This window comes from Prunus dulcis, chromosome 6 (assembly GCF_902201215.1).
Source record: "Prunus dulcis chromosome 6, ALMONDv2, whole genome shotgun sequence".
NCBI lineage: Eukaryota > Viridiplantae > Streptophyta > Magnoliopsida > Rosales > Rosaceae > Prunus > Prunus dulcis.
Window position 1 is genome coordinate 10827439 of NC_047655.1, and position 12232 is coordinate 10839670.

The 12232-nt window shown below is 35.8% G+C and overlaps 1 protein-coding gene across 1 annotated transcript; it reads left to right on the top strand.

Annotated features, from left to right (window-relative positions):
- The first annotated feature begins 612 nt into the window (after positions 1-612).
- On the top strand, positions 613-2134 carry LOC117631542 (NAC domain-containing protein 90-like). The gene is made up of 3 exons (XM_034364770.1): positions 613-793; positions 979-1274; positions 1538-2134. Exons 1-3 carry the CDS (start codon positions 640-642, stop codon positions 1847-1849), a joined length of 762 nt encoding a protein of 253 aa, XP_034220661.1. The 5' UTR covers positions 613-639; the 3' UTR covers positions 1850-2134.
- Positions 2135-12232: the final 10098 nt, after the last annotated feature.

Consider the following 12232-nt stretch of genomic DNA (forward strand, 5'->3'; position numbering starts at 1 on the left):
GAACTTTTAATCGTTAATTCTATACTATTCTTATTAGTACTTTAAAGATTTATATGACTGGTGCATGCTCTTCGATGTACGAGGGTGGTTTGACAAAATTGCCCTTAAGAGTATGGACATATGATCACGTGGGACCTTTTTAACGAGAAATTTGACTAAATTTGGCAATAAATACAATATTGAACTTGGTGTTCGACTTAAATCAATTGAATGCGAGCAACCAAAATGAGCAGTTTGACAAACTTCAAGACTATTTGAAAAATAAATAAAAACAAGATGAACTTCAATTGTAACATGTAAACAAAATTTTCTTCATTAAAATGAGTGGTGATGATGTCGGAAGGGAAAAGGTTACGTCATATGGACCATGAGACCCCAAATATTGTTGGCTTTAAATGATGTAGATAATAGAGCAGCTGACTAGTTCAAAAAAAACCTTTTTTAAGTGATAAACAAATGGAATAAAGAATAGGACAAAACTGCCATTCATAAACGCGTGGAAGTTTCCACACAAACCCCATTTTTTCCAATTTCACTCGGAAACTCTCTCTCTCTTCATCATGTCTGATTTTGTACCCCCTCTCTATATAAAAATAGCTCCCCTACCAAACACAAAACATAGAAATTCAAATAAATACAATGGAGGAGCTGCCACCAGGTTACCGCTTCTACCCGACAGAAGAAGAACTGGTCTCCTTCTACCTCCTTAACAAACTCGAAGGGAAGCGAGACGATACTCGTCGCGTAATCCCAGTCGTAGACATTTACAGCAAAGAGCCATGGGACCTTCCAAGTACAATTCCATTAACCTTTCAGCATTGTTTTCTTTTTCTTTATTTTTTTCCCAGGTGCGGCCTAGTATAAATAGAGGCGGAGCCACAGCAACGCCTGTTATAGTTTATTTTATTCATCACGGGCATTAAAAAAAAAGGTACAAGTAGAGCTTATGTAATGGTTCAATCTGTTTTTCTGTTGCAGAGTTTTCAGGGGAGTTGTGCCATGGAGACACAGAGCAATGGTTTTTCTTCACACCAAGACAACAAAGAGAAGCCCAAGGAGGAAGGCCCAACAGGACCACAGCTTCTGGGTACTGGAAGGCCACAGGCTCTCCTGGGTATGTTTACTCCTCAGATAACAAGGTCATTGGAGTGAAGAAAACCATGGTTTTCTATAAAGGCAAAGCTCCAACTGGACGGAAAACCAAATGGAAGATGAATGAGTACAGAGCCATTGAAGCAGATAACCCAACTACCACTACCACTAGTGTCCCCAAGGTATGTACTGTCGCCACGTTTGACGTTTAGGGTTGAATTGGATTGAAAGATTCGCAAGATTGATATGTTGAAGTAAGAAATGCGCGTGACGTTGAATGATTTTTCATTTTGTCGGGATTAGAAGTGGATAAGTTTTCTTCATAACTAATTCATTTTCTACCTTTAACTTAGACAAAATTTGAAAATTAGCCTCCATTTTTTCCGCACTTTACCTGCTTGAATCCCGACATCACATTCTAATATAATTTTTTTGTCCTCTGTAGTACTTGAGGAATGAATTCAGATTGTGCCGGGTGTACGTGGTATCTGGGAGTTGTCGAGCATTTGACAGACGACCATTAGAAGGAAGTGGAGAGACGAAGCATCAATTGAGTGAGTCTATGGGTGGAACAAGCACCTTTTCTCCGAAGGCTCCAATGGTGGAGAAAGCAAGCTCATCGGATGAAACTTATTCATATTCAGAAGAGCTTGCTGATCTTCCAGAGACGTATGCAGGGATTAACAGTACTAATTGGGAGATTATTGAAGGTCTTAAACAACCTCTATGGGAATGGGAACAATTAAATTTGCTTTAATCTAAACCTGCAGCAGTGGATAGCTATCTAGTCATATCAATCCATTTGAGGAAGCAAGCATAGGCCTAATTTAATTAATTAGTTTTTTTTATACAAAAGATATTCGAAAGAGTTAAATTCGAACACACGATCTTGAGTGTAGTAAAATCTCGACGATAAAGAAAAATTCCTCTCTTCTTTAAATTTGTGAATTCTTTGTAACCACTCATAGTCATTAGTATATATGTGAAATTAATAGTTATATTTAAATCTTGGAATAAAAATGTTTGAAGGAGATATTTGTCACCATGGCCTGTTGACTACATTTAGTTTCCTGGATAGTCTTCTATTCACATCACTTTTGAAGAATGCCACCTGTATTTTGTCCTTAATAAAAAAGAGTTCGTAGAGTTCAAAAGCTTTTCTCCTTTGTAACCTGTGTATGGTTTAATGAAAACTCAGTTGACCAAGAAAAAAAGGACTTGGAAATATGCTTGTGGAAAAAATAAAACAATTTAAATAAGTAAAAAGGGACCATGCTTGTGCTACCTCAAACAGGTGACAGCACTAAGTTGAAATTGTCAGTATCCTTGACGCATTCAACCCAATGAGAATCCTAGCGGAAAAATATTTAAAAATCAAAAGAGAAAAAGATAGGTCGTTAGAAGCTAACTAGCCTTATATTCAACCAACCAAGGGTTTCTGATATATTAAAAAAAAAAAACCAACAAAAGGTTATGTTTTTCTCGGTATAAATACTCTTATGGTGACGTAAGAACACGTTTGGCCGTTGGGCCACACACATGAATTCTTGTTCTGATACTATGAAGGAAGTTGAGATTCTACTTTAAAACCAATTGGCAATGTGGGAAGTAGATCAACTTCTTATAAACTCAGGCTACGTCCCTTAACTTTTCAATATGTGACAAAAACTCTCAACACAAAGCGGTTGAAAATGCTCTAATGCGTGAAAAATTGAATCCAGTTACTTAGTTAGAAATTAGAATTGATATTGACGAGTTTGATAAATTGATCTTTACAAGTGCATTCAATAGGAATTTTAGTGGATTTTAAACAAGTTTAAATGTTATGGGGATTCAATCATACAAACGAAACCAAAATCCCCGAACCAACTACCGATTGACAAGAGGGGGTATGGGCTAAATCACCATATTTGTTTTATCTTCTTATCATTCAGATTGTCTTATCCTTTCACTTCTTGTTTGATTTATTTATTTTCATAAAAACTAACCGAAGTCAGATTTGTATCAACCACGTAATATTAAAACATGTGTCCCACATGTTATAAACACGACAAAGTTTTATTAAAGCATATATATTTGCTTTCAAATTATATAATCTCTATTTCCTACTTCGTTTCCTTTTTGCGTGTTCCCTTTTGTCTTTAAAAGAAAAGAAGAAAATGGTTATGATGAAAAATCTTGAAATCCTTTTCATATTTGTTGTTACGTAGAACCTTTATGCTGCTCTTCACCCAACAAAAAGGGTGATGACTATCCATAAGTTTATTAGACCTTTTTACCCCAAAAAAAAAAAAAAAAGTATTGAACAATTTTATGTCAACTTCCATCCTCACAAAAAAAATTCTACAAAACTTTTTGAAATTAATTTTGAATGGGAGATTTGTCATCATTTTGAGATTACAAATAATTAGAACTAGTGGAAAGTAGGATTGGGATTTTCACCGATAAACTGAATAACCGACCGACCTGACCTAATTTTTTTACCCCAAAAACTAATATATTTAATCCTTTTCATTTAAGGGTATAATGGTATTCAACTGTGATCTTTAAAAAGTATTTAAAAGTTTTGTGGTATCGTGACTTTTAAAAAGTCTTTAAATGTTTGGTAGCATCCAAAAAGTTAATGACTTTTAAAATGCTTATTAAATGAATTATTTTTGCATACTTTTAAGGCTAATTGTTAATAACAAAAGTTTTGTCAATTTACTAACGACTTTTATCAAATCCATTAAAGTATTTAAGAATTTATCAACACTATAAAAATTATTCATTTTAAAAAAATCTTTATAAATATGAATTTGATACAAACCCCTAAATCACTAAAAATTCTATAAAAAAACATTTGACAGAGGCTTTTAAACTTTATGATAGAAATCAACCAAACTCCAATAAAGTCTCCACCAAAGTCTATGAGGAGTTGATAGAAGTCCATCAAAATCCACAAATTCAAGAAGAGTCCATCACTCCCTTAAAAACCATTAAAATATTAATTGAATACAGTTCAGAAAAAATTGTATATGCCTTTTAGAGTATGGATAAAAGTTGTTAGCATGACGAATCTCTAATTGAAAAGTGATGAATCTCAACAATTAGTGTATGACTCTAGATTAATGTGCTAGTGCGTGAGTGGTGGTTGTGAGAGGTGGAGGTGGTTGGGTCTTCGAAGGGGGTTGAGTTTGCTAGTTTCTTCTTCTGCTTTTATTTAAGGGTGTATTCAATTCATATTTATAAAGATTTTTTTTAAGTCAGTGACTTTCATAGAATTGACAAATTCTTAAATGCTTTTATAGAGTTGATAAAAGTCACTCGTAAATTGGCAAGATTTTTGCTATGAACAGTTAGCCTGAAAAGTATGGAAAAGTCATTCATTTAATAAGCATTTTAAATGTCATTAACTTTTTAGATACCACCAAACTTTTAAAGACTTTTTAAAAGTCACAATTTGATACCACCAAATTTTTAAATACTTATAACTACTTCTTAAAAGTTACAATTGAAACCACTAGACTTTTATAAACTCTTTAAAAATCGAAATTGAATACCTACAGACTTTTAAACTCTATAAAAGTCATTAAAAGCTTGAATTGGATACGCCCCTTTAGTTTTTGAGTGCTGCTAAACGAACCCTAAAATTAACTAAGTATACACCCTACTACCAAACTATTTATTGAATTACTAATTTACCCTATATAAAATGACCATAAAAGATATATTGAATTATGAAACAAATATAATTTTAATAAATACACTCTACTCACAATATTCAGCCCTAATCAAACGTAGAGAAGTTTCGGTGGATTAAGCAACAACTTCGGCAACGATGAAGTATATTTTGTTAAAATGTTTTGTTAGTTAGCTTCAGTACTTAATTACCTTAAGTATCTAACGTTGATATTTTATTGACCGACTAGCTGTAAACGGAAGAGAACCAAGTTTGATAATTTTACCGAACATGAAAGTCTTCTGCCATCACCCAAGTTGATGAGAACCAGACAATTCTTGGAGCTGAATACCCCATCGCTGTTAAGTCTATGATACATTCAAATATTTCCTCTTGGTTTTGTCTGGCAGTAACGCTAGAAAATCTATGATGGAGAAAATGGGAGATGGGATATTCACTTAGACATTATAGATTAGCCATGGACTTCTCAAATGGTGTACTCAGTTCAATAAAGAAATGGAATGGATGTGATATTTGGCTGAATACTTCATCGTTGTTAAGTCTATGATACATTCAAATGTTTCCTCTTGGTTTTGTCCTCTATATTTTGTTAAAATAGTTTTACAATAATCAAGCTTTGCATTGAAGGAGCTACCAAATCTACTTCCACAACAGTTTATTACGAAATTAAAGATTTTGATGCAAACTCAAAATATAAAAAGAGGGCACGAATGACAGGACTCGCCCCGAATTCCTCGAAACCAAAGACGAATCCTGTGGAAATTCCGACATCACACCAATGCTGGGTCCACTTACTAAAGACCGAGACTTTCTACCAAAATTTTGGTGGAGTTTCCCATGTAAATTGAACAATTTCCAAAAATTTCAACCTGCATAAAACACATTTAATATCCCAACAGACAGCATGCACAATATAGTTTTAAACAATTCATATGATTGGCCTCCGGCCTTTAAACAAACCATAGCAAAGCCACAAACCAAGCTCTTAAGTCAAAATAATGGAAATAAACCTTGCAATTAATGAACTCAAACTAATTTACTCATATCCACTGTAACTAACACCAAACCACTTCCCAAAGTCCATCATGCAATATTTAACAAACCAACACCAATCGAAAGTAGATTAAGAACTCAGACCAAGTTGTACAACAATCCAAAACGAGTTTCGAACCTACTTGACCACAACCACAAATTTACAACATCCACTTAGTCTAACGGAATAATAACATTTATTCAATCAAGCCTCGTTTTCGACCGAGCCTAAACACCACCAGCAGGGTCGACACCAAACTCATTCAAATACCAAAATAACTTTAGTTCGTCGCTGCAACCGGGTGGGACCTCAGGCTATCTACGTACCCTTACTGAGGGATCAAGCCACACGTAGTTCTTTTAACAACAAAATCACAATTCCTTAAATATAATAAAATATTGAAACAATCTTACGTTTGTAACCCGACTTTTAAATTCTTTAATTTAATATCACAACACACACCACATCTAAAATTCATAACTCTCGAACCAAACCTTCTACATAAAACAATACCTGTAACCACCATATAGTGCATATTCTGCTATCACCCGCCAATGGTATATGGAACACATAGTTTCATTCGAAGGCAACCTTTATATTTTCTGCAGGCAACAATAAGATATTTTCTGAAGGCAACCGGTATATTTTTCGAAGGCAACAATATAATCTTTTTCAAAGGCAACCAGTATATTTTTCGAAGGCAACAATATAATCTTTTCCGAAGGCAACCGGGGAATGGGAGAAACTAGCCAACCACATGTGTAGACAAATCGGGCAGGTGGCTGGGGAAAATCCTGGCCGGACACTTGCAAAGTGATCTCAATGCAGGTACAGGAAAATCACTGGCCGGACACCTACATAGTAATCTCAATGTAGGTACAGGTAATACATTGAGGGCAACCGGGGAATGGGGAAAACTGATCAACCACCTATATGTAGACAATCGGGCAGGCGGAGGGGGAAAATCCTGGCAGGACACCTGCAAAGTAATCTCAATGCAGGTACAGGCAATACACTGGCCGGACACCTACAGAGTAATCTCCATGTAGGTATAGGCAATTTCCACTGGTCAGACACCCACCTAAGCGGGTACAGGCAATATACTGGCCGGACACCCACATAAGCGGGTACATGCAATATCCACTGGCCAGACACCTACAGAGTAATCCTCTTGTAGGTACATGCAATTCAAATCATGTGCACACACTCTGCCAAAGGCAATCGACCCAGTTCCCAAATCCTTTGTCTAAATTGTCATAAAAATTTCACCATTTCCACAAATTCACTTCCCCAACACTATGTTCCCAATCCTTTCTCGACTTCTCAAAGGTACGCTTATCAGCAAATGAACAAATCCCTTTGTAAACCGAGACCAATCCATTAACAAATTTCATAACCTCACTAACCCAAATATTTATACATACCGATCTCAAAATCTTAGAAACATAAATTCCATAACTGAGGAGGTACATAAAGTAATGCTAATAGCACTCGAACTAACATAAACCATAACCCCATGTACATCAAGACATATCCAAGTATAAATAACTATACTCAAAATCGAGGGACTCATATGCATAATTCTTCCATCCTTGAAGATAAAGTCCACTCACTTCCTAATAATCATAACCGAGCCCAAGTCTCGCTTTCATAACCCATCAGTCAAATATCTCATACTCAGCCATTCCATAACTTCAATTATCTAACTAATAATATGAGATTTTCATACAATAATATAAAACAAATCTCAAAATCCAAACATAGTCAACGTAACTCAAACAACAGTCGAGACTCGTTAATAAGGTCATTCTAGTACTCCTCGAATGGTGAAACTACTTCAGAAGACTCCTGGTCATCATAGGGATCAAATTACCCAAACTTGGTCAATCGGGCCCACAGGACGCACGACCTCCGTTTTACGATCTGAAGGTTCCTATGGGTTCCACAAGGTTTAGGATACACATCCTGCAAGTTTGGTCCCGATCAAAGTCGGATCGCACGATCAGACGATCATTGTAAAACACAAACTTTAAGTTATTAAATCAGAACATCCGGGGCTCCGATCTATGATCCGTGAATTCCTACACGATCCTAGGAATGCCTAGATCAACATATATTAAATTGGAGCCAATCCAACTGTCCGAACGTATCGAATCTGGATAACGCCTAATATGCAATATCCGATCTACGATCAAACGATATCCAAATTTATATCCGAGCATACCATCGTGCTCGGGACGACGCGCCGCCACACGCGATGGCAGCGCGTGGGTGGCCAAAGCAATTTCAGGGGTCGAAAAATCCCCAAACTGCCGGGAAAAACTTATACCTACATGATCAGCACCTAGAGTGGAGCAACTTTTGTTCCCTACCCCAAAAAGTCAACGGAAGTGGCCGGAATCGGAGGCCGAAAACCTGCCAAACTTCCATTGCTTGGAAACGTTTCAAAACTCAGAAATTGATCCTACATACTGCAACCAGCAGCTAGAGTACATTGAGAGGATGAGAAAACATACCAAGTTCGAAGAATTTGGTTGCCGAAATCATCCGAACGAGCTCCTTCAAGCTATGGGTAAAACCGGCGAATTTTTTGCAATTTTCGGCTACCACGGGCAGCGGTGGTGGCGGCAAATGGTCGGGATAGGAAGAGGGAAGTAAGCTTGACGTTTTGATACCAATATCATGAAGTTTGGTGGCCGGTGGAGGAGATGGCGGAGGAAATACTGTTTGGATGAATAGTAACAGAGGAGGGGGCCAGTTTCTGCGCTTCCGAACAGTAACAGAGGAGGGGGCCAGTTTCTGCGCTGGAGAGAGAGAGAGAGAGAGAGAGAGAGAGAGAGTTTTCTGTTTTTATAAAAATCCCATTTTGAAATAATTACGATTGTGCCACTGAGTTTCTTTTGATCGTAACTTCTTCGTTACAACTCTAAATCGAGCCCACTACGTGTCTACGGACTCATCTCGGTACAACCTACATAAAAATACCACTCGCTGCCCCAAACTCTTTCCGGATTAAAAAGTGACCAAAATACCTCTACCCCAAGGGTAAATTCGAAATTTCATATTTAATTCAATCAAATAATTTAAGTGGGGAATTTAATTGGAGTCAGGGTGTTACAACGAATTTATGTAAAAATAGAAACCTGGTTTAGGATTGGTATTAAGGTGTTGTGCAATATAATGTATTAGGCTGTACTGGGGGTATTTTTGATATTTAAATAGAGTGTACTTAGTTAATTTACATTTGGATTAAAATATTAGGATGTACTTAAATTATAAGGAGTACTCAATTAATTTTAGGGTTCATTTAGCAGCACTCTAGTTTTTTCTTAAGTCTCTTAAGTTTAAAATTATTTCATAAGGGGAGAGGAGGGATCATTTGGTTTTATGGTATAAATGAAAATTGTAGAGCTAACTAGGACATTTTATAAGTGTATATTGAACACCTCAATGATTATAGTCATTTTAGATATTGAACACTTGAGTAGGTTTCACAAGCCCATTAATGGTGTGTTTACTAATTAGGAATTGGAATTCTCATCAAGAATTGAATTCCACCTATTGAGGATTCATGCGTTTACTTCACATCAATGAATTTAAAAGTAAGTGGTGCCCAAGCAAAATTAGGAATTGAAATCCTCATTTTGAAGGAATTCAATTCTTGAGTGGGAGGTGGTATTCTAATTCCTAGAGAACTAACCCATTAGGAATTCATATTTTTTTACCCATTATATCCTCACACAATTTTTAAAATTCCAAATTTGCCAACTACTTTAACCCAACAACGAGGACATTTTAGTAATTAGTACCACTCCAACCCCAATTCTATATGATTTAGTAAACAACTTCAATAGGAATCCGGAATCTAACTCCCCTCAATCCACATGAACAATGCATTGGCCGCAGTTGGGCATCATATTCCTTTCCGTCATCTCTGGCACGATCAATTACTGAATCGTGCAGTGAGAGCTGTTAATTGGGATTCTTTAGTTGTGGGTTGTCCTCGTGGGTTTGTTTTGTAATCATATTTTCCTTGTTATAAAAAAGCATTAACAACTTTAGTAGTTCGTAAAATTGGGTTTATTGTATAGTTTATTTCTGTTATTAAAAAAAATTTCAACATCTTCAATAAAGAAATGGCACCATAACTTTTCCAATTTCGTATGGGGAACTTATAATTAAATCTAAAATGGGTGAAGTATTTATAAGGAAGGACAAAATTAAAGTGTTTGGACAATAATGTCCTTATTCATTTTTATATTGCCTAAGGAGTCTTTCTATTTCTTCTTTTCAGATGATGTCTTATGGAACCAAAAAGTTAGATTTTCTTGCTTTGGATTGATGCTGCATCTTTTTGTTGAGATGATCTCTTCATGTGAGATGATGATGCTGATGCTTCTTCTATCATGAGGGCTTCACATGGAGTTTATGCTTCCAACATGTTATTTATATTGTGTAGCTCTTCCTCTCCTAAGCTATTCCAATATGAGTTATCATTGTCTTGTGCTTCAATTTGTTCTGCTATCTGGTTATAGATTTCATCAAAAACTTTTGCTCCTGTTGTGCTTATCATAAATTCATATGTGTCATCTGGTCTCCGGGATGTAGACTTTGAATAAATCTTGATAAAGTTGGATTGGTGAAGGAGGTTCAGACGATCATCATTGAACAATTGTTGCTCAGCTATTATTGCTCCTTTGTATTTTTGAATGTCCTGCTTTGATAGGACCCAGCCCAAATTCCACTTTTGAATCCGTGTCGAACCCCATGTGAGTCCAACACATGGCAGGTGTCGAACGAATGACTAAACTACCCTTTTTGCCCTAATTCAAAAATAGCTTTAGGATTTGACTTCTAACGGAAAACTGGCAGAGGCTCCCTCTGAAAAATGCTCATTTCCAATAAATTTTCACCTGTAGAAAACACAATTCTATAATCTCAATCGTTCAGCATACAAGAATTTCGTCCATACGTAATTCAACAGTGATTCAAATGGAACTCAGGCCCATACAACATAGTCAAAACACTAACATTCACCTTGTTATAAACGAGAATTAACAGTAATCCAAAATTTGCTCAATTACAACGGGTTTCAAACTAAACCAATTCAAAGCACAATTCAACAGTTTATTTTGCAGCTACACGTAGGTTAACCTAGGTTGCCTACATTCCCTTACCAAGGGATCAAGTCACAAGTAGTTCTTTCCACAAGGAAACAAAGTTTAATCCATATGTAAGCACATGAATTAAATATTCCTTCACACATTCCCAAAACCAAAGGCTTTAAACTCTAATCAATCCGCTGAAACTTAAGCAAAAGATATTGATTTCATAACGATCTTCCACCCATCACATATGTGCATGTACAAATACATATATATAATAGCTCATTACAGATAAGTAGGAAAACGAGAAAATTATTAAAATGACATTGGCACGTGAAACCTTAATATCAATATCAATGGTTTGAATAAAACATGCTTCCATCTTTCACATGTAAAAACAAACTCATTACTTAAGAAAATAGTTGTGAATTGTATAAAATCGTTAAAACTTAGAAATCCCTCAATCCTTGTCTCATAAATCGAAAAATATGTATTAAAACTTTTACCAATAAGTACCAAGATAAAATCATTAATTTTAGTTTAAAACATCTCAAAACTCAAATATTCTCCACCTAGGCGTACACCCAATTATAATCCGTCAATTCCACTAATATTCCGTCAATTCCAATAACATTCTGTCAATTCCAAGTACCATGTATGTTCCATCCTCACAGAACTTGGGAGACACGTGGTCTGCCTGAGAACGTACATCCTCGCAGAACTCGGGGGACATGTAGTCAACCTGAGATTGCATATCCTCGCACCATACGATTCAGGCATCCCCGAGACTCGTGAGGCATTATCATAAATGACTGGACTGTTCCAAAGGCAACTGGGAGGGTACTCTTGTGGTGGGTTTGATAACCATTTTCCAAATCTAATCATAAAATTCATCTTATTCCACAAATCCACTTTCCTGAAATCTTTTCTCAACTTTCCAAAAATAAGTTCTTAAATAGATAACCAAAAATCCCTTCTTAAAACGAGATCAATCCTAACATCCTTAACTTGAATTTGACCACGCATAATCCTTCAAACTATTCTAAACTACATTAAAATATGTACAACATACTGTTGAGATAACTAGTATCCATAATTCATCGGTTTCAAGCCACCGAGCATATATTTAAATATAGACATATACTCAAGCATTTAATTAATTCCTTATCCATGCCAAAACCCGATTATCCAAGCCATTCCCAACTCTACATAATTAAACATAATATAACATGCTTGGAAAATAAAAGCGATTGCATAATAATTCATAAACATTTACCAAAATTCTCACAGTATAGTATCATTTAAAACAAACATCCAATT

What these genes read in the sequence shown, in the direction of transcription:
- LOC117631542 (XM_034364770.1), top strand. Translation starts at nt 640, where the DNA reads ATGGAGGAGCTGCCACCAGGTTACCGCTTCTACCCGACAGAAGAAGAA. An exon ending in AGAGCCATGGGACCTTCCAA is followed by an intron (nt 794 to 978) that starts GTACAATTCCAT and finishes TTTCTGTTGCAG; the next exon opens with AGTTTTCAGGGGAGTTGTGC. An exon ending in CTACCACTAGTGTCCCCAAG is followed by an intron (nt 1,275 to 1,537) that starts GTATGTACTGTC and finishes TGTCCTCTGTAG; the next exon opens with TACTTGAGGAATGAATTCAG.